Raw genomic sequence first — 23,594 nt, 5'->3', positions numbered from 1 at the left:
GCCGCCGGGGCCCTCGAGCACGGGCTGTCCGGGGATCTGCCTGCCGGCTCGCGGTGCCGACGTCCCCGGTTTCTTCGGGCAGCGGCTCCACGAGTCCTGCGGGGGCGGACGGCGTCCCCTCTCCCTTGCAGGACCAAGTCTGCACTGTGCTGCCGAGCGCGGACACCGACCGCCAGAGGATCCGGCTCTCGCCTCCCGAACCCGGCGATCGGCGAGGGCACCACGACCTTTCCCAGGAGCGCGCACTGACGGCCCCAGCTGTAATACTTCGGAGTCGAGTCCTAGTTTCCGTTGCTGACAGTTTACACGCTGCCCGCACGCGTGGGGTCTTTGAACTTCCCAAGAAAGGCAGTAGTTCCTGTGTTTTGGGGGGAGTCTTTTTGCCTACCCAGCTTTGCGAGTTGCCCCCTGCCAGCTGGGGCGCTGATAGGCTGGTGTTTTGTTTTGGGTGCTCTGGAGGCGACAATGGTCACCTCAGAAGGGAACTTGATATGACAATATTTGTCTTGGTAAATGATGGAGAGGGAACTGGCAACCCACTCCAGTATTCTTGCCTGAAAAATCCCATGGACAGAGAAGCCTGGCGGGCTACAGTCCGTGGGATCGCAAAAGATTACGACACGACTTAGAGACTAACAATTCCTGTTTACAACCACTAGTGGATTGGATGGAGTGAGTGACTTAACTGCATCTGAGACTTGGAAAGACTTTCCGGACTTTTCGGACTCCTTGTTCCATTTTAAAGAAGGGAAACGCTCGTTCTTAGGGTCATAGTAATCTGCCCCCTTAAATTTTGCGTGCTCACCTCTCCCTGGTTCCAGACTTGTATTAAATATTCCATTTTGTCTGAGATTTTCTTCAGAAGTGTGAAGTGGCATCAAAAAATACAAATTTTCAATTTAACTGTGACAGTATAATGACTTATTCTTCAATGAACGTCCCTGTGTACACCAGTTTGAACCTAAATTGTTATCTGTTGATTATCTTTCTGAAAAACATAGTTCACTCATGAAAAGTTGTAACAAGATAATAAAAATTACTTTTTATCTTATTTAGTATTCTTGCATGTGGGAAATGCTGAAAGAGATGGGCTTACCACACCACCTGACCTGCCTCTTGAGAAACCTGTATGCAGGTCAGGAAGCAACAGTTAGAACTGGACATGGAACAACAGACTGGTTCCAAATAGGAAAAGGAGTATGTCAAGGCTGTATATTGTCACCCTGCTTGTTTAACTTATATGCAGAGTACATCATGAGAAACACTGGGCTGGAAGAAACACAAGCTGGAATCAAGATTGCTGGGAGAAATATCAATAACCTCAGATATGCAGATGACACCACCCTTACGGCAGAAAGTGAAGAAGAACTAAAGAGCCTCTTGATGAAAGTGAAAGAAGAGAGTGAAAAAGTTGGCTTAAAGCTCAACGTTCAGAAAACTAAGATCATGGCATCTGGTCCCATCACTTCATGGCAGATAGATGGGCAAACAGCAGAAATAGTGGCTGACTTTATTTTTTGGCTCCAAAATCACTGCAATTGGTGATTGCGGCCATGAAATTAAAAGATGCTTACTCCTTGGAAGGAAGGTTATGACCAACCTAGACAGCATATTGAAAAGCAGAGACATTACTTTGCCAACAAAGGTCTGTCTAGTCAAAGCTATGGTTTTTCCAGTGGTCATGTATAGATGTGAGAGTTGGACTATAAAGAAAGCTGAGCGCTGAAGAATTGATGCTTTTGAATTGTGATGTTGGAGAAGACTTTTGAGAGTCGCCTGGACAGCAAGGAGGTCCAACCAGTCCATCCTAAAGGAGATCAGTCCTGGGTGTTCATTGGAAGGACTGATGTTGAAGCTGAAACTCCAATACTTTGTCCACCTGATGCGGACACGACTGAGTGACTGAACTGAACTGAACTGAGAGCATGTAAACACTACTCAGCATTTGTTAACATTTGTTAATCTCATGGCTACAGAGAAAATTAAAGGACACCCTAGAATTTTTAAAGACATTAGACTTTATAGGAATTACTTATTTTGTTCTTTGAGTGGGTAATAATATAGATGAAAATAATAAAACACCTGCCTTAACAAGTATCGTAAAATAAACTCTGAGCCTCTAGGGACAGTCAGAAGTTGGGAAAATCTTAAATGTTGGGTAAACTGTTGTAATTTAAATTAGAATAGAAATGCACGAAAATCAAGAATACAAAGAAAAAGCCTCAACTTTTTTTTGGGGGGGGGGTGTAACTTGGGTTTTGAAGCATGGGTTCAGTATGTTAACCTAAATAGATGAAAGTTCCTGAATGGTTCCAAGGTGATTTTAGAGTATGACAATAGTGTATGTTGTCAAAACCTTATCTTCCTAATTGCCAGATTCTCAAAAAAGATCATGATTCCCAAAATATTTAAAGAATTAGGTAAGATTATCTTATTAAATGACACTAAATGAGATATATTGAACCCAAAGGAAACAAACATACATGTATCAGTTCTTGAACTGTCACCCCCCTCCCCCCATCCTCCCTTTCGTCCACCATTTTTCATGGCTGGGGTACTTGGACCAGGCATTAATTTTGGTCTTATTGGACTGGTTATGAAGCAAAGGATTCTTTGAACATCTATCCACACTTTTCTCTTTTTACCACCATATAACTTAAGTCTACCTGTTGACCTCCTCTATCCTCAATTTCCTCAGGCTGGTTTGCATTGCAGACTGATTGGATATGGAAATATACAGGGAATTTTTTAATTGGGCTACAGGTTTTTGAGGAAAGAAACCAAAAATATCTGGATTTGTTTTTATTCTGTAAAATTAATTTTTCTTCTCACTGTCTTATATACTACACTCTTTCCATTTTCTCTGTTTTGTCCATAATGATTAACTCTACTAATCTTTCAAAACCCCAGTTTACTTTTCACTAAGCTTTCTTTAACATCTTGATATTCCTTTTTGGAGTTTGAAAATCCAATTGCACTTAAAATTGTCTTTCATTTCTTTTATTTCCCCAGGTTTCTGTGCATACCAGGCATTCAACAGATAATCTCTTGAGACTCTCTGACTTCTCTAGAGAATTTGTGCCCATAGTAAACTATATTCATTTAGATTTATAGCTTATCTGAGTTAAAGCTAGTAAAATCACAGTGACATCATATTATTAGAGAGAGAGGTACCAATCAATGAACAGGGTACACTTGTCTGCCCCAGCACATTAGACTCAGATCTTGAAGTTAGTTTTTTTAATGGTAAATTTTCTCCAAACTAAATAAAGCTAAATAGTTAACAAATAAACATCTAAGAGTTAGACCTGTATAGTGCTGGTTGCCCCTGTTGTCACTATTTGATCCTATTACATAGGTTGTATTTCCACTATGATTTCCTAATTAATACCCACCTTCCCATTCTTAGTATTGCATGTCAGTTCAGAAGTGCATTACTTCCCTCTAGAATTATTTCTAAACTTACCAGTTCTTCTTACTTAAAACATTTATTAATTTGTTTAATATTGATGGTGTTCTTGCTGAGTGCCAGCACCTATGCTATGTACAGATGTGAGAACTGGACCATAAGGAAGGCTGAGCGCTGAAGAATTGATACTTTTGAATTTTGGTGCTGACAAGACTCTTGAGAGTCCCATGGACAGCAGGGAGATCAAACCAGTCAATCTGAAAGGAAATCAACCCCGAATATTCACTGAAAAGACTGATACTGAAGCTGAAGCTTTAATACTTTGGCCACCTGATGCGAAGAGCCGATTCTTTGGAAAAGACCCTGATGCTAGGAAAGAGTGGAGGCGAGAGGAGAAGGGGGTGGCAGAGGATAGGATGGTTAGATAGCATCACTGACTCAATGGACATGAGTTTGAGCAAACTCCAGGAGATAGTGAAGGACAGGGAAGTCTGGCATGCTGCAGTCTATGGAGTCTCAAAGAGTCGGACATGACTGAGCGACTGAACAACAACAACAATGCTAAATATTTAAAACATGAATTTAGGGAAGGCCTTGGTTGTCCAATGGTTAAGACTGTGCTTCCAATGCAAGGGGCAAGGCTTGAGCCTTGGTTGGGAACTAAGATCTCACATGCCTCAGGGTGTGGTAAAAAAAAAAGACCAATTTACGTTGTTTACTAGAGACAAGTAAACTTTCTATACTACACATTGGAATTTAATGTAGTAAATTATACTACAATGAAACAAACATTAAATATGGACATTAGAGGAGTATAAAGCAGCTAAATAATGAAAAATATTTTTTGCTAAGCTAAGGCCTTTAACATTAGCCTGAAAATTCTGAAACATCACTGGAAATTTTCAAGAGGGAGATAAAATGTAGATCTGTTTAAGAAAGGCTACTGTGGTCAGTGAAGAGATTAAACTGGAGGTACATCCAGCCTAGAGGCAATATTATGAGGCTAATACAATAATCCACTATCCACACTGCTGCTAGATTAAATTTCCAAATATGTCTCCCATCACAGAATCTTACAGTTTTGGAGCTGAAACACAGTTTCAGTTCAATTCGTTCAGTTGCTCAGTCGTGTCTGACTCTTTGCCACCCCATGAACCGTAGCACGCTAGGCCTGCCTGTCCATCACCAACTCCCGGAGTTTACCCAAACTCACGTCCATTGAGTCAGTGATGCCATCCAACCATGTCATCCTCTGTCATCACCTTCTCCTGCCCTCAATCTTTCCCAGCATCAGGGTCTTTTCAAATGAATCAGCTCTTCGCATCAGGTAGCCAAAGTATTGGAGTTTCAGCTTCAACATCAGTCCTTCCAATGAACACCCAGGACTGATCTCTTTTAGGATGGACTAGTTGAATCTTCTTGCAGTCCAAGGGACTCTCAAGAGTCTTCTCCAACACCACAGTTCAAAAGCATCAATTCTTCGGCACTCAGCTTTCTTTATAGTCCAACTCTCACATCCATACATGACTACTGGAAAAAATGTAGCCTTGACTAGACAGACCTTTGTTGACAAAGTAATGTCTCTGCTTTTTAATATACTGTCTAGGTTGGTCTTAACTTTCCTTCCAAGGAGTAAGCGTCTTTTAATTTCATGGCTGCAGTCACCAACTGCAGTGATTTTGGAGCCCAAAAAAATAAAGTCAGCCACTGTTTCCCCATCTATTTGCCATGAAGTGATTGGACCGAATGCCATGATCTTAGTTTTCTGAATGTTGAGCTTTAAGCCAACTTTTTCTCTCTCCTCTTTCACATCCATCAAGAGGCTCTTTAGTTCTTCTTCACTTTCTGCCATAAGGGTAGTGTCATCTGCATATCTGAGGTTACTGATATTTCTCCCGGCAATCTTGATTCCAGCTTGTACTTCCTCCAGCCCAGCATTTCTCATGATATACTCTGCATATAAGTTAAACAAGCAGGGTAACAATATACAGCCTTGACATACTCCTTTTCCTCTTTGGAACCAGTCTGTTGTTCCATGTCCAGTTCTAACTGTGGCTTCCTGACTTGCATACAGGTTTCTCAAGAGGCAGGTCAGGTGGTCTGGTATTCCCATCTCTTTCAGAATTTTCCACAGTTGATTGTGATCCACACAGTCATAGGCTTTGGCATAGTCAATAAAGCAGAAATAGATGTTTTTCTGGAACTCTCTTGCTTTTTCAATGATCCATCAGATGTTGGCAATTTGATCTCTGGTTCCTCTGCCTTTTCTAAAACCAGCTTGAATATCTGGAAGTTCAGTGTTCACGTATTGCTGAAGTCTGGCTTGGAGAATTTTGAGCATTACTTTACTGGCGTGTGAGATGAATGCAATTGTGTGGTAGTTTAAGCATTCTTTGGCATTGCCTTTCTTTGGGATTGGAATGAAAACTGACCTTTTCCAGTCCTGTGGCCACTGCTGAGTTTTCCAAATTTGCTGGCATATTGAGTGCAGCACTTTCACAGCATCATCTTTCAGGATTTGAAATAGCTCAACTGGAATTCCATCACCTCCACTAGCTTTGTTCTACTGATGCTTCCTAAGGCCCACTTGACTTCACATTCCAGGATGTCTGGCTCTAGGTGAGTGATCACACCGTCGTTATTACCTGGGTCGTGAAGATCTTTTTTGTACAGTTCTTGTGTGTATTCTTGCCACCTCTTCTTAATATTTTCTGCTTCTGTTAGGTCCATACCATTTCTGTCCTTTATTGAGCCCATCTTTGCATGAAATGTTCCCTTGGTATCTCTAATTTTCTTGAAGAGATCTCTAGTCTTTCCCATTCTGTTGTTTTCCTCTATTTGTTTGCATTGATCTCTGAGGAAGGCTTACGTCTCCTTGCTATTCTTCGGAACTCTGCATTCAGATGGGAATATGTTTCCTTTTCTCCTTTGCTTTTCGCTTCTCTTCTTTTCCCAGCTATTTGTAAGGCCTCCTCAGACAGCCATTTTGCATTTTTGCATTTCTTTTTCTTGGGGATGGTCTTGATCCCTGTCTCCTGTACAGTGTCATGAACCTCCATCCATAGTTCATCAGGCAGTCTATCAGATCTAGTCCCTTAAATCTATTTCTGACTTCCACTGTATAATCATAAGGGATTTGATTTAGGTCATACCTGAATGGCCTTGTGGTTTTCCCTACTTTCTTCAATTTATGTCTGAATTTGGCAATAAGGAGTTCATGATCTGAGCCACAGTCTGCTCCCAGTCTTGTTTTTGCTGACTGTATAGAACTTCTCCATCTTTGGCTGCAAAGAATATAATCAATCTGATTTCGGTGTTGGCCATCTGGTGATGTCCATGTGTAGAGTCTTCTCTTGTGTTGTTGGAAGAGGGTGTTTGCTATGACCAGTGCATTCTCTTGGCAAAACTCTATTAGCCTTTGCCTTACTTCATTCTGTACTCCAAGGCCAAATTTGCCTGTTACTCCATTTGTTTCTTGACTTCCTACTTTGCATTCCAGTCCCCTATAATGAAAAGAACATCTTTTTTGGTGTTAGTTCTAAAAGGTCTTGTAGGTCTTCATAGAACCGTTGAACTTCAGCTTCTTCAGTGTTACTGGTCGGGGCATAGACTTGGATTACCGTGATATTGAATGGTTTGCCTTGGAAAGGAACAGAGATCATTCTGTCTTTTTGGAGACTGCATCTTGGACTACTGCATTTCGGACTCTTGTTGACTGTGATGGCTACTCCATTTCTTCTAAGGGATTCCTGCCCACAGTAGTAGATATAATGGTCATGTATGGATGTGAGAGTTGGACAGTGAATAAAGCTGAGCGCCGCAGATTTGATGCTTTTGAACTGTGGTGTTGGAGAAGACTCTTGAGAGTCCCTTGGACTGCAAGGAGATCCAATCAGTCTATTCTAAAGGAGATCAATCCTGGGTGTTCATTGGAAGGACTGATATCGAAGCTGAAACTCCAATACTTTGGCCACCTCATGTGAAGAGTTGACTCATTGGAAAAGACCCTAATGCTGGGTAGGATTGGGGGCAGGAGGAGAAGGGGAAAACAGAGGATGAGATGATTGGATGGTATCACTGACTCGATGGACATGGGTTTGGGTAGACTCCGGGAGTTGGTGATGGACAGAGAGGCCTGGCATGCTGCAGTTCATGGGGTGGCAAAGAGTCGGACACGACTGAGCGACTGAACTGAACTAACTGAGTTAAATTCACCCATTCCAGTCCATTTTAGTTTGCTGATTCCTGGAATGTCGACGTTCACTCTTGCCGTATCCTGATTGACCACTTCCAATTTGCCTTGATTCATGGACTTAACATTCCAGGTTCCTATGCAATATTGCTCTTTTCAGCATCGGACCTTGCTTCTATCACCAGTCACATCCACAACTGGGTGTTGTTTTTGCTTTGGCTCCATCCCTTCCTTCTTTCTGGAGTTATTTCTCCACTGATCTCCAGTAGCATATTGGGCACCTACCGACCTGGGGAGTTCATCTTTCAGTGTCCTATCATTTTGCCTTTTCATACTGTTCATGGGGTTCTCAAGGCAAGAATACTGAAGTGGTTTGCCATGCCCTTCTCCAGTGGACCACATTCTGTCAGACCTCTCCACCATGACCTCTCTGTCTTGGGTGGCCCCACACGGCATGGCTTAGTTTCATTGAGTTAGACAAGGCTGTGGTCCATGTGATCAAATTGTCTAGTTTTCTGTGATTATGGTTTCAATCTGTCTGCCCTCTGATGCCCTCTCTTAGCGCCTACTGTCTTACTTGGGTTTCTCTTACCTTGAAACACAGTTTATAGTATTCTAATTCAATTCTCTCATTTTACACAAGAGGAGTGGAGACCGAAAAGAGTAAAGGAATTTGCCTGTGACCACACAGATAGTCACTGGTAGAACAAATAGTACTAGAACTTAACTCTCAAATGCTGTATTTAATTCTTTCCAAGAAAGCTTCCTGGATTTCCACTCTGCAGTTTAATTGAATACAGTTACCCAAAGCCTGGCCTCTTTTTCTCTTTGGAATATAGGTCCTATAAACTAGCTAGACAAATCTCTCCAGAGCAGCCTTTGTGGTTTCCAGTTACTTCTTAGTATGTGATCTTTGAGAGCCCATGGAGCTCAACTCTGCATTTTAAAATGTACCATGTTTCTTCTAGCAAGTTTGGATGTTAACAGCAAGAGGAATCTTAGGTTATCCTGTCCAAAATAATTGCTGTATGATGACTTATTTAATGCCTGTCTTCACCAATAGACTACAAGCTTCCTGAACAGCTTTTTGAGTCACTACTGTTATATTTAAGATCAAGCATAATGTTCACATATTGTAGGTACTCAATGCATATTTGCAGAATAAATGAATGAGTAAATGAATATCATTTAACAAATATGTATGAGAGCCTGTATTGTGCTAGAATAGAGTAAGCTTACTGATTAGTATGCATTTGGTTAATCCTTCTTGTGTTAGAATAAGTAGCTAGCCATCTAGCCATTTGGTAGGGAAAGAAACTGGATTTCTCTCGTACTCGTGGGGGATGGTGACGTAAATTTTGGGTACATTCAGGATTTAAAATGAAAACAAAAATTATAACAGCACTACAAGAAAACACAGTAGAAAAGAATTTTTTTAACCTATCAATTTTATAAATTTTGATACAAAAACTTTAAAACTATTTGCAACCAATATGATGATCAAAAGGCTAATTTTCTTTCATGTAATCATTTACAAATACACAAACTACAGCCCAGTAAAACATTAAGAAAGTGGACTGTAGACTGGAAGGAGAAATTGTCAGATAAAGATACATGGCTGGCTTATAAACATAGGAAAACATGCTCTGCATCATCAAAATTCAAATAGAACAGTTGTCATTTTTAGGCTATTAGAAGGACAAATATAAAAAAGTTTGTTATAAAAGAAGTTTGTTACTTCACACTGTTGGGGGAGTGTGGAAAAACAGATACATTCTATGGGCATGAGGCTGAATTGTTATAATATCCATAGAAGGCAAACTGGTAATCTCTATCAAAAATTTAAAAGTTCATATTCTTTGGTCTCTGAGTCCTATTTCAATAATTTTATTTTATAGACATACTTTATAATATAGATATACTATATAGATATGACTAAACTTTGAGTATGCAAAAGAATGTTCAAAGATGTTTCCATTTTACTTCATCTTCTACTTTTGCTACTGATTTCTTTATAGCTTTTATACTCTTCTAAGAAGCTTTATGATCTATTTGTGAAAATAGTGGGTATGATATTCTGTTTGTGTAAATGAAAAGAGAAGTAATAAACATATATAAAGATAAGTACAATTGTGTATATGGACACATTTATACATATATGTAGGTATAACACACATACACTTCTGAGTGGATGAATACATAGGTAGACAGATAACACTGTTTTTTAAAGATCCTCTCCAAAACTGATAACAGGTGAGTTTGGACAGAGACACTGGAGAAACAGGGATCTGGGTTGAATAAAAACTTACTTTTAAAAATATGCTTTATGTATCTGTGTTTTGCTTTACAGTGTGTACTGTGCTGTCTTTAGTCGTTCAGTTGTGTCCAATTCTTTGCCACCCCATGGACTGTAGCCCGCCAGGCTCCTCTGTCCATGGGATTCTCCAGGCAAGAACACTGGAGTGGGTTGCCATGCCCTCCTCCAGAGGATCTTCCTAACCTAGGGATTGAACCTAGGTCTCCTGCAATGCAAGTGGATTCTTTATGGTTTGAGCCACCAGGGAAGCCCGCTTTACAGTATACAATTAATTAAAATATCAATATCTGTTGAAATATTTTCTAGAAGAAAAATCTGTTAAATTTTTGATAGAGATTACCAATTTGCCTTCTATGGAAATTGTAACAATTCAACTTATAACCAAAGAAAGTATCTGTTTTTCCACATTCCTCCACAGTGTGAAGTAGCATTTTTTTTTGTACTTGTCCTTCTGATAGCCTAAAAATGGCAACTCTTGTTTCTATTTGAGTTTTGATGATGCAGAGCTTAATGCATCATAAACATAAACATATATATATATGTTTATATATATATATATTTATATATATACCCAAATACCCATTTCAATATATATATTCAATATATATTCTGAAATTGAAGATAGCTCAATAGAGATGTAGGTCTTTAATTATGGACGTAGAATCACAAATAATTGTGAGACTAAGTTAAGGAGGAAAATAGGCGATATCTTGAATAATCGTGTCTCAACATGCAGATCATTCCAATGTGCTTAAATTAAAAAATAATATCTGTACTCAGGTGAAACAAAATATTAATAGGGGTTATCTGGGCTAGGAGATTAGTGGCACATTTTTTCTTTTTCTTTGAATTTCATTGTATTTAAGAAAGAAAGATTACTTGGTATGTATAATATTCAGGGAAAATGTAATCTAAAAGAAGTATTTAAAAGCCAAATACAAATGAGTAATAGGATTTTGTAAAAATAGTATAGAATTAAGCTAAAAGCTCTTTACAAATACTGGGTTAAAATGGACTTTTAAAAATGGTATTCTCAGCTTTCTTATTGAAAAAGAAATTGATAATTCCATTGATGGAGATAGATGGTGCTACATCATCTTAAGACTGAGTGGGAAGTACAACTTTTCAACTGCAGTTTTGTAATATCTCCATCTAAGAGAATAACTTTCAAGACCAGAATAAACATTAAGAACTACTTGAATATCACCATAGTTCAAGGTAGTTTAAGCTATAAGGGATTGTTATTTTTCAAGTGTAATTAATTATTTCTTGTTTATCTTTTCCCTTCTCCCTTGAGGATTTTATAGCAGAGTATTGAAAATATTTATGGAATTAATCTCAGTACCATTGTCATCTTTCAACAATTATGGAGAACAACTAGGAAAGGCCTGAGAGACTATAGGCGGGCAAATGTTTGATTAGCTTCTGAGAAGCATATGGATTTTGAAAACTACACATTTATGACTGATACAAATTTCAGGCAAACTGTAGAAGCTTGACATTGGACCTTCTACAGTCAGGCTTTAAATTTTAATTAATCTTCTGTCACTAGAGCTTTTGTGCATCCTCCTCTCTAGTTACACAAGGCTGTTTATCCTCCCTAAGCTTTTCCCAACTCCGATCCTGGGCTCAAAGTCGTCCTCTCACTATGTTCCCTTCCATCAAGTGCTGCCTGTGTAAACCTCACTCTTCACTTAAGGTCTACTTCAAAGGCCCCTCAAATGAAACTCACCCTGGAATTAATCTCTTTCCTCTTTGTTCTTCGTGTGCTCTATGAGTACATCTATCATTGAATACAATTGTCCTACCTACTTAGAGTCATGAAATTTGAAACTGAAAACAAGGGCTCTGAGATAGTTCTATTTTTCTCAATACATTCGTTTTGAGAGCAGGATCAGGTCATATCAATTTTTTTTAAATCTCTGGCTTGACTCCTTCCCTTTTCAGGTAACAAAGTGCCTGATTTAGATTGGGAGGGGCACTAGACCTGAAACAATATATCTTCAAGAGGTATGGTATTTCAATTCTAGTACAAGAGTACATGTGTAAAAGTTTTCTGCATTATTGCACCCTGTGGTACATTTTATAGATCTGGTTAAAGCTTTGATATCAGAGCCATGTATAATTTTAGGTTTATTTAGAGACTTTATAAATGACTACGTCTATTTTAGGGACAGTTTTCACTAGTTTATTGGATGGCATTTTGTTTCCACAAGTTGTTTTATTACCGAATCATCTAGTCAAAGCAGCACACATTGGCTATTTACTTCTCCTTACTTTAAACTCAACTAGCTACACTTAAATATTAAGGACATTGTCTCTTGTCATTTTTCTGGAATAGTATAGGTGTCTCTAGAAGCTGTGTGCCAATTAAAAGAAGTTGCCTAACAAAACAGCAACTCCTACCGTCCACTCCTAATTATTACAGTTGATTTTAAGTTATTTTGCAATTTTATTCCAGTAGGTGTCACTGATGAGTTCAGGGGGAAAAAAAAAATCCTTTCCCAAGTGCAAAATTTTAATTAGAAGAATGTAAAGGGTTCAGACGACGAGGAAGAAACAGAATAGTTACAGCGTTTATTTCTTAAAAGTTCAAAGCTCTTTACTGGAGGCTCAAAAGAGACAGGGTCTCGCTATATTGCCCAGGCTGGAGTACAGTGGCTATTCACAGGCGCGATCCCACTACTGATCAGCACGGGAGTTTTGACCTGCTCCGTTTCCGACCTGGGCCGGTTCACCCCTCCTTAGGCAACCTGGTGGTCCCCCGCTCCCGGGAGGTCACCATATTGATGCCGAACTTAGTGCGGACACCCGATCGGCATAGCGCACTGCAGCCCAGAACTCCTGAGCTCAAGCGATCCTCCAGCCTCAGCCTCCCGAGTAGCTGGGATTACAGGCACGCGCCACCGCGCCCGGCGATCGCAAGCCAGCGCAAAACAAGACTTGAGGCTGAGATGTGGTGACGTCATCAGAGGTGCCCGCCTAGAATATTTCCAAGCCTCTCCCGTCCCTGAGACTCCGTGGACACATTGCGCACGCGCCATTTGTCAGCACTGCCTTCTGGGTAAACTGTGTCCTAAAATTTTGAAGAGCGCCTGCGTACCCTCCCTCGTTCCTTTTACCTCGTTGCAGCCGAGAAAGCAACATGGGTCACCAGCAGCTCTACTGGAGCCATCCGAGAAAATTCGGTCAGGGTTCTCGCTCTTGGTGAGAAACAGAATGTGGCTGTATGGAAGGGTTGCTTTGGGGTGCGACAATGTTTGAAATGTAATGTGGAGGAGCCCACGGGCGGCGCGTGCGGGGAGACGGAATCGGAGAGGTGGCTGCCGCCATTTATAGGCCTCCGATGGGTCCGTGGAAACCTGCAGTGCGAGTGGTGGCCCCCCCGAGTTGCCGATACTTTACTTTCTGTGACTAGCGATAACGCCGTTTCTTTTTGCAGCCGGGTCTGCTCAAACCGGCACGGTCTGATCCGGAAATACGGCCTCAATATGTGCCGCCAGTGTTTCCGCCAGTATGCGAAGGACATCGGCTTCATTAAGGTACGCTGGCGGACGCCATGGTCTCCTGTTTCCGGGAGGGGCCGACAAGCCGGTAGTTCGGTGTCGGCGTTTGATCAATGCAGTTTTTCTCTTTTAGCTAGCAGGGCTCTTCTTTGTAGCGGACAACACAGTTGAGAGGCTCGGCAGTCATCTTAATAGAATTGAGGGGCTGGGGATGTGAAGGCGTGGAAAATAAGTTTTTCTAATACCTTTTTGTCCACTTCTGTTAGTTTTAGGTGCTGTATGTAATGTTGGGTAAACATTACTTTTCACAAGTCGCTAAAATGAAACATTAGATCACTAATCATATCTTGTTAATTTTCGGGAAAATACATGCTTTGACCGCTGCCCTGAAATAACTGAATAGGTCATGTAGTGGAATGAGCTTGAGGTTTGGGGCCAGATAGACCTTTTTAGGATTCAGAGGTCTGTCATTTAGTAGTCTTATGACTTTGGTCAAGTCACTCAAATTAAGTTTTTTCCTGTGAAAAATAAAAAGGGTTGTTGCAAAAATTATATGTGAAGGTTTCTTGGCTCCTAAAAGTCACTTAAATGTTAAGAGTTTTTTTTTTTGAAGTTGAAGATTAATTTCTAACTGACTCTTTGAGATATAAAATTCTGTCACTACCTTTTTGTTAGTAATTAGAACGCAACAATGTTGAGTAGAACGTATTTTTAAGTTAGAAGTTCTTATGTTGAAGTGTTACCGTGGGTATAATTTGTTAATGTAATAGTGGAGATGAATTGTTAATGTGAGATTTCTGTGACAAAGTATCTTAAGTTTAAACTTCTGATTTTGACCAAATACTTAAGAAATACATGTTTAGTGTTAATTATGGAAGTTGAAATAACTATCACAGATGGGAGAATGGACTCAAGTCTGCCAGTTTTGTGTCCCATTTCTCAGAGATTAAGAATAAATGAATTGATTTATGAATGTCTTATAGAATAGTGTCTGGCACACAATGAGTAACAAAATATTAGCTGTGTAATTAGTTACTACTTAATGACCATCCTGAGCTTTTGGTAAGGATCATTTTCTGAAGCAATGTTTTTCTACTGGGAAATTTCTTTGATGGTAGAAGTGGGTATCCCAATACTAAACTTCAGTTACAAATCAAGCTGAGGTTCATGGAGCAGCTTGTAGTAGGTGTTCAGTAAATATTTAAGGTATTTAGATCTGGATTACTAGTTTGGGTGGGTCAGATTTCCAGTTTAAACCTCATTCTACAATGAACCATTTCTTTCTGAGAATAAAATGGATATTTAAGGCATTTTGAATTAATTCATTTTCTTTCTTTTTTTTTTTCCAGTTGGACTAACTGAACTTCCTTAGATGGTTCATCCAGCACATCAACCTTAGGCGGAGATAATACTAGTTCTTTGTATATAAAATAAAAGTTTAAAAACTGCAATTATGAGTGATATCTTTTAAAAATTGACTTCTCTGGATTCAACTTAAAAATACTTATTTTCCCTGACTTATACAAAAGTATTCATGCTGAACTCTTGTAATGTCGGTTTTAGCTTTATACTTCAAAAAAGCCATTTTTTGTTAGTTAAGGTGCCCACTACATATAGCAGCATCCAGCATATAACCTGAGACAAGTTGGACTCCTGAGTAGTTGCTGTCATTAAGATCTGCTCTGGGGAAAAAAAAAAAAAAGACCTACTCTGAGCATTTACCTAGTGTTCAGTAGTCCTAGCTTTTGGGATAATTCACCAATTTACAAGAAAGCTTGTAAATTTCTCAGCGTGTTTGGGTGAGGTGATTGAAAGTGAAATGGGTCTTATGAACGTAAGTCGCTTTTAGTGGGGCAAGGTTTAGAAACAAAAACAAGTCTATCAGAATAGGCAGCATAAAAGTGGAACTAACTAGCTCAACTAGCACACAAGTCAAAATGAATTCTGAAGAGGAAGACAGGATTTGTTGAAGGATTAGGTGTAGGAGAGAACCAAGAGTGATTCTAAGTGTTTTGGCCGGAGCAACTGGAAGGGTAGGGTTACTCTTGAGCTAGGACTGAAAAGTTAGCTTGGTTTAGGGAAGAAAAAGTGTTTCAGGCATATTGAATTTAAAATGCTTATTAGACATTTGTGTTAAGCTCTGAAGTAGGCATTCATCTGGAATTGACAGGAGCCTATCCAGGGCTCCCTCTGGGGCTTGCTGTTGCATGGTGATCTTTCAGTGTGGAATTGTCACTGAATAACCTGGAGAAAGAAATGGCAACCCACCCAGTCTTCTTCCCTGGAGAATTCCATAGACAGGAGCCTGGTGTGGGGTCACAGACATAACTGAATGACTAACCCTGAACTGAACTGGATCTATGACAAGGTAGGCTTGACTGGTTCTCAGGTTATGAATAATCTGCTGTTTGGGGATCTCATTCTCCTGACTGGGTGAGATCTTAGCCCTAAAGTCTAGAGATTAAATGATAAACATGGAGAAGGCTGTTCTGGGTTATTCCCAAGAACAGGTAAGATGATGATTCAACAGAGTAGAAGGAAAAGCAAAAAAGTGGCATGTTAGAAAACTTCGAAAACAGTTGAACACAATGTAAGACTTAAAAGGAGCTCATGGAGATTAGGGACCCTGAAGCTTAGGTCTCAAGAGCTTCATGGTAAATTCAGCTCTTACTGGCCGGGAGTCAGGAGTACATGGTAATTCTGTGGTGGACTTATAATGAAATTTTAACAGTGTTGCTGAGGAAGTGTTTAGGGAACAGGTTTCAAACAGGATAAGGAAGTGGATAGAATTTTGGGAGAGGAGATGAAGCAGGAAAGTTTTCTATGTTACAGATAGAGTGGCTGGGTGGGAAGCAATAGAAGCTGAGCAAGTAAAAAATTTTAGGTGAAGAGGAGAGGCCTAAACATAGTGATTTAAGTAAATGAAGTGATATATTTGGGTATGAGAGCTGGAGGAAAGATGAACACTGTTCTAGGGGGATAGTCCTGGGTAAATGCTCCTGTAAGAATTGTGTGTTAGTTGAGAATTGTGTGGAAGGGAACATTGCCTAGCCAGTCCTGGCCCTGTGGTGTGGTGGGTAGGAAGGCTGGTGTGAGCAGATGGTCTTCTCTATTCAAAGTTGAATAACTTAACTGCTAAAGACTATTAAAGTGTATGTGCCCCAACATTGTATATCAGCTATGACAAAAAAAATAATTTAAAAATGTATGTGTAAGACATTATGCTAAGTGCTTTTATATGTGTTATCTTTTTCGAGTCTCAATCCACATTTGTGGATTGATATATCCACATTGTGGATATCCACGTTTGTGGATATCATTACAAAGCTAGAGATTAAGCAGTTTCTGCAAAGTCTTCCTAAGTTAGAATGGGGTCAAGACTGGAACTTGAGACTGACTTCGGTGCTAATATTCTTAATACCCACAGCACACTTATTTTAAGGTTGAAAGACTGTACCTCTTGTCCCCAAAGATGCGTTTACATGACAGGAAGTACTATTTTAAGTTTGAAAGACTACCTCGTCCCCAGAGGATGAATTTACATGATAATAAGTTATCTTCATATTTACCACAGCATGTAGCATTATACATTGTGTATTAATAGTAGATGCTGAATTGTTGAAGAGTTGAATTAAATTTGCTAGTAAAAGGTTGATACTTTTTTTTTTTTGACCACACCTTGCAAGTGGGATTTTAGTTCCCTGACCAGGGATTGAGCCTGGGCCCTTGGCAGTTAGAGTTTGGAGTCCTAACGATGGACCACCAGGTAAGTCCAAGCTCAATAATGTCGATGGCAAAACACAATGGATTCTACAGGAGAGGTTTAAACTACCATTAAAACAGAGTATATGGTCTTAGGTTGAATTACTGAGTTTGGGCTGAATGAGACCTGTTAAAGGACCTGTTGAAGATTTTATTTAACTCATTAATGAAACCAGTAAGATTTTTCTACCAGTTCAAAGGATAATTGAAAGCATCACAATAGGTGAATCAAGGATTTTTATAATGAATTTATAAATAAATGTAAAACTGGATTTTTTTTTTTTTTTAACAGAAGGGAAGTCAGTTATCCACCAGACGAATGTGCGTGTCTATGGATAAATGTGTGTGGACAATGTGCATGTCTGTATCACTTATGTATAACTTGGAAAGTTGTAAAATAGCTCTTAACACAAAAGCTTGGGGTTCCTTACCTGAAAAGTGTGTAGGCAACGATTTAAGTTCCATGAAAAACAGCTAGTAATCTTTTGGTCCATTTTGAAGTCTCACAGTAGTTCTCCATAGACTTAATGTTTTTACCTAAAATTGATAAAACTTTTTGAGTGAATGCTGTGTCAGGCACTGTTCTTAATGCTTTACTTAAATTAACTCCTTTAATAAAACAACTCTGTGAGGCATAATCCCCATTTACAGATGAGGCAAGTGATGCACAAAGAAGAGCTTGTCCAAGAAAGCACAGTGAGATTCAAACCACCAGTAGGATGTCTTGAGAACTCTTGCGCTTACTGTTAAATTCTAAATGTCCAACAATTAGAGAAGACTTTGGTAAATATTGGTAGTCTACAAAATAGCCCAGAGAAAATTTTCAATAAAAAGTGGGAAATTGTATATATGGTACAAATTCACTATGTTAAAAAAAAAATGCATAGAAAAAAACATGCTAGTATGTTATCAGTGATTGCCTTTGGGTCATAGGGGTGATTTGCTCTGAAGCATCAGATTAAGATTTGTTTTAGAGGTGGGGTATCCAGTGGTGCATTTTCCAGTGTCCCAGGTAACAACTTTGCTAATTAGGCTTCTGCTCCTCCCCACACATCTGATTCTATCTTTAGATTGCTCTGAGAGCAAGTTCTTTTTATTTACTTCCATTGATTTCCACCCATTGACATTGATTCTGTGTGGTCCTATATAAAACAAGTCTAATCTTTCTTGAAGAAAACTGGTTAATTATTTAGGCATGAGGATTCTCATCTGAAACCTTATTTCAGGTGAAACCATTCCTGGTTATTTGAACTGTTCTTGTAGGGTCTGATTTAAGGGCCGCGTTTGGTGTTCTCTGGTTTCCACTCCAGCTAGATCCTAACAGTGCCCAGTGTAGTATGTTTCATAGGGCAGGCATGCAGAAAAAAATACAATGAATGAATGAGCAGATTTGATAATGACTAATTTGGTTGGCCATCATTACTTTTTCACTTTTTATGGACCCTTTTTACCGTTTCAGAAAGACCAGAGACCCTGGCCTTCAACAGCTATCTACATGGCTAATGCCCCTGATAATTTTAAATCAGCTTGCTCTGCATAACCTCTGTCTGAGACATAGTTCTTGTTGAAAACTATCTTTAAAAATTGGTACCTTAGAGAATTGGGCTTTTGGGTAGGCAGAACAAAGCTGTTCTAGTGGAATGACTAAAGGTAAAACAAGGTGTTTGAATTTTCTCTATATCCACAAAAATTGAAAAAGGGAAAAAAGAGAAGGCTGAGCTACTAGATATTTCTCAAGGGCTAATCTAGAAAATTAAAGGCTCCATTTGTTGATATCACTGAGTATATACATGTGTAGCAATCAAAGGGGCCAAAGGTTAGATTATTGCCTTTGCTTGCTCCAGGTGTCCTCTGTCTGTAAAAGCTTTAAAAGAATTGAGATTGGAATTGACAAATTTATCTGGATGGGCTAATTGTATAATGTCTCAATTTAAAGTCATTTGGTTAGTGAGAAAATAATTCAAAGAAAGCAGGGCTGGGTTTGTTTTTACTGAAAATTGTTTTAAATTCAGACTACTATGTTCATCAGTGGTGACCACTCCCTTGAGCTAATTCTAGACTTGACCTTCTGAGTTCTATAAACAAATGCTGGATTCCCCAACAGAAGAATTGAAAGCCTTTAGACCCACAATGCCCCACCCCCTCCTTCTGTTCTCCCAACCCCTCACATTGTTCCTATTGGTCTCCTTATCCCCTAAACATCTTATCTGCTTGCGAAGAAATCCCTAACCTACCTGAATTGTTTCAGAACCACTGATCGTGGGGCAAAGACTAAAATATCTGTGGTTCTGAGAGTGGCTGCTGGGGTCCTCAACTGGACCCCATTCTAAGAGTTCAAAGGATACATTTCAGGAAGCTGTCCTCCTGGCCAAAATGGCCAACATTCCCTTTACCTTGAAATGTCTGCTGTTGGTCACTTTCCTGGACTTGTTTTGTCAGCAGATCAGTAGGAGATCATCAGATAAAGAGAACCAGTCATGGCTTTCTTGGCAGAAGAGAAGCAATTTTTGGCTAAGCCATTTTGTGATCTAAGCCTGGCCACAATGCTTGTCCTTGAACAGATCTTAGTAATAATGATCTTAGAACAAAAGGACAAACTTCCAGGCAAGAGAAATAACGGTAACAAAGATAACAAGTCGGTTGTAAAGACTCCCAGTTCTATTTCAATGGTAAAGACAAAAGCACTGTCTGGAGCTACTTTGCAGAATTTAAATCCCCCCCTTGGGTGCCAGCTACCAGATTCAGCTGGAATCTAAGGGATGCTGCTGCTGACCTTTTCTGGGTGACTCCTGACCAGTACTTTGATGTCCTTGGTCAACTCGGTTGCTCAGCAGACTGCCATTCAGCTGTTTCATTGTAATGTTATTGTTGTCATTTAGTCTCTCAGTCATGTGTGACTCTTGCAACCCCATAGACTGTAGCCCTCAAGGTTTTTCTGTCCATGGGACTTTCCCAGGCAAGAATACTGGAGTGCGTTGTCATTTCCATCTCCGGGGGATCTTCCCGACCCAGGGATTAAACACAGGTCTTCTGCACTGACAGGTGATTTTTTTTTTTTTTTTTTTTTAACCACTGAGCCACCAATGAAGTCTGTGTTACTGTAAAATCTTTACTAATTCTATTAGGGGAACCACTGACTGAAACCACCCGCCCTGACCTCTTGTATGTGTAAGCTGACAACAGTGTTGCAGGGAAAAGCCAATTCTGACTCTCATGTTGGAACTGTTTCTTTGACTTTCTTTCCATTGCTTTTTAAAATTATAATCATAACATACTGGCCTGCCTCAGAGAATCATGCCCCTCTGCCTGACTGTTAAACTAAAGTGCCTTTGTTCAGAACCCTATCCACCTGTAGATGGCAGGAAGGAAGAAATTAACACATCCTCTGCCTGAGGCTTGCCATTCTAGGAAATATTTGCAAGATTAATGACTTTTTCCCTTTGTTCCCTCACCTCCCTTCATCTTGATCTATAAAAGAACCTGGCATCCAAGACCCCAATAAGATGCTTATTTTGAGACATTCGTCTGCCATCTTCTCAGTCAGGCAAGCTCAGGAACAACAGGAGTCCTGGTAAGGAACGTGGAACTAATAAGCTACTATAAACTGGAAGTATTGGGGAAAGGGCAAAAGGAGAGAAGAAACACCAGTCCATATATTTTACCAACCTCCCAGAATCCTTTTCACTGGCATCCTTGGCTGAGCAATGTGTGTGCCAGCGGGAAGGACCCTGAGTCAGAATGATTGGCTAGAGACAACCCAGAAACTAACCCCATTACTGTAAAACCCGAGGTTGCCAGCCACATGACACTGCAGTCCTGGGTTCTCCCTTCTCCTCTCCACCCACACATATGTGTCTCCTTGGACAATTCATTTCTGAGTGTTAGAAAAGACCCCACTCTCTCGGGTCCTCCTTCCTGCAACAATTTAGATAACCTTAGAACTTAACAGTGTTAACAAAAGGAAAGGGAGGAATGAATTTCTGTCAACAGGGACTCTGACTAGAGTTGCTGAGGTCCCAGTGAAAGGGGGGAGCTGAAGAAGTACCTGGAGAGATGGGGAGAGAGATTACTGTTAAGAGAAACATCAGTCTTTTTTTCTGCTTATATATAACAGTGATTCTGGGGCTAGTACTTCCCTGGTGGCTCAGATGGTAAAGCATCTGCCTATAATGCGGGAGACCTAGGTTCAATCCCTGGGTTGGGAAGATCTCCTGGAGAAGGAAATGGCAACTTACTCCAGTATTCTTGCCTGGAAAATACCGTGGACAGTGGAACCTGGTAGGCTACAGTCCACGGGGTTGCAAAGAGTTGGACGGACATGACTGAGCGACTTCACTTTCACTTTTCTGAGGCCAGTAATGCAGGATCTCATTGGCCTCTTCAAACACATTTTAAGACAGGTACATATTCAGGAGCTACTGTGTAACTTCTTACTGTGTATAACCCAGGTTTCAGAATAGGATCACTGTAGGTATGTTTATGGTTTTAGATGTTGCAGCAATGAAGAAAAAACAGCCTTGCTTAATAAAGTTGTAAAGAGTGTTAAGTACCAGTAGCCTCATGCACATTATACAACCCAATAATAATTATGCTGATCGTGTAAACAGCTTCCCTGTGTAGACTAGCTGAGCCTCCACTGCCAAACATCAAGAATTAACAGCAGGAGCTAGAAAAATCAATAAGCCTTTACCCAGGGAACCAAAGATATGTAGGTTACTAAAACTGTTAACAGTTGCCCATAAAGAGTAATATCTCATTATGTTAATGCTGAAGGAGGTTTTATTTTATTTCCTAAATAATAAAAAGATTACATAATAAAGGACTAGTCGACAAAGTGATAAATATTCATGGTAGCAATGGCAAATCAATAAAAGCATCAAATAAGAAAAAATGGAACCTGTTTCTTGGCAATCCAGTTGCGTTTCATAGACTGAGTCTGGTTTATCTTGTGGTCTCTTTTCACATACTCACAAATCCCCTTTTAAGATGACAGTGGTGCATCTGTTTGTCCTTTGATGCTAATTGACTCCTACTGCCAGTTACTCAGATTAAGTGGGGATGGCTAACACAGATGATAACATTCAGTCCATCATGAAAAGAAAGGGTTTGTGGAAACGTATTCATATTTGGAACTTTTTGGGTAAGTAATCTTAAATACAATTTCCTTCAAAGTTTTCTCCGTGATCAGGAGTCTTCATTATCTGATTCCTGAGTAGCCTAGCTTCCTTATTACCAAGGGAGCACCTCATGGAGATGACTGCTCCTCATTTGGAGCCTTCATTATAGGTTTTCTAAATAACCTTATCTCTTGTTAATGACTTTAATTTGTTCCTGAAAACACTGCCACTAGGTTAAAAGCTGTTAAATGAAAATTTTTTTTTCATTAGTTTTATTAGAAAAAAAATATGGTGTGTTCCACTGCCACACAAGATACTCAAGTAATTTTCACAAATACAGAATTTACCAAAATACAAAATATACCAGTTAAGTAGTGGGGAAATAAAAAAGCTTATAAAAGTAATAATAATTGGAAAGTATTCTGATACCAACCAGTATACTAAAATTTAATTCTGGTATTAACTAAGATTGAAGGCAGAAGGAGAAGGGGACGACAGAGGATGAGATGGTTGGATGGCATCACCGGCTCGATGGACATGAGTTTGAGCAAGCTCCAGGAGCTGGTGACGGACAGGGAAGCCTGGCATGCTGCAGTCCATGGGGCTGCAAAGTGTCAAACACGACTAAGCGACTGAACTGAACTAAACTAACCAATTAGAGTTAGCACACACCTCACAAGTTAAAGGTCATGGGTCCACAGCCAGACTGCCCCCACTTCCTATGCTAGCCACACTGGGCGAGTCCCCAGGCTACCTGCAGGATATTTACTTCCTGCCTTTTCTAGTGCAATGCTTTGTGGGAAAATGAGACAAAAGTCTGTCAAACTTCTTGATAGAAATTGGAGCTTAAGTGCATAGCCTCGCACAGGGTACTAGATTCTGAGACCTAATTGTGCCATGTGGATGCCCGAGTCAAGAGAAGTATCCTTGTGTCTGCCTGGAACTACTATGTCATACAATTCCTCCACTGTTGGGCAAGACAGAAGCTAAGCCCTCCCAGGAAGTGAGGGAGAGAGAGGCAGAGATGGAGAGAAGTGGAGACGGGGGAGTTGGGAGGTACAATTTGCGAGGCTCATTTCTTGAGAGCCTGTAAAGTGGGATAGATCAGCATCTAACACAGCTGTGGCAACCTCCATGCAAGTGCATGCCTCAAAATCTCTCCTTGCAAGTTCAACTTCTCTTTCTTTGATTTTATATTTATGTGGAAAATAGCTGGTTTACAGTGTTGCCTAATCACCCAAAATAACCCTTACTGTCTGAGTGAAAATTCCCACTTTTATATTTTTATATT

At 40.0% G+C, this 23,594-nt stretch overlaps 1 protein-coding gene and 1 non-coding gene across 2 annotated transcripts; both read left to right on the top strand.

Moving 5' to 3' along the window:
* The first annotated feature begins 13,032 nt into the window (after positions 1-13,032).
* On the top strand, positions 13,033-14,875 carry RPS29 (ribosomal protein S29). The gene is made up of 3 exons (XM_081505869.1): positions 13,033-13,125; positions 13,361-13,460; positions 14,774-14,875. Exons 1-3 carry the CDS (start codon positions 13,064-13,066, stop codon positions 14,780-14,782), a joined length of 171 nt encoding a protein of 56 aa, XP_081361995.1. The 5' UTR covers positions 13,033-13,063; the 3' UTR covers positions 14,783-14,875.
* Positions 14,876-21,319: 6,444 nt separating this feature from the next.
* TRNAY-AUA (transfer RNA tyrosine (anticodon AUA)) lies at positions 21,320-21,391 on the top strand. Its single transcript has one exon. It is a non-coding gene; the product is annotated as a tRNA-Tyr (tRNA).
* The last annotated feature ends 2,203 nt before the right edge of the window (positions 21,392-23,594 follow it).

This window comes from Giraffa tippelskirchi, chromosome 7 (assembly GCF_054371585.1).
Source record: "Giraffa tippelskirchi isolate mGirTip1 chromosome 7, T2T-mGirTip1v1.2.pri, whole genome shotgun sequence".
NCBI lineage: Eukaryota > Metazoa > Chordata > Mammalia > Artiodactyla > Giraffidae > Giraffa > Giraffa tippelskirchi.
Note: the sequence above shows the minus strand (reverse complement) of the source record. Positions and strands in the feature narration are given on the sequence as shown.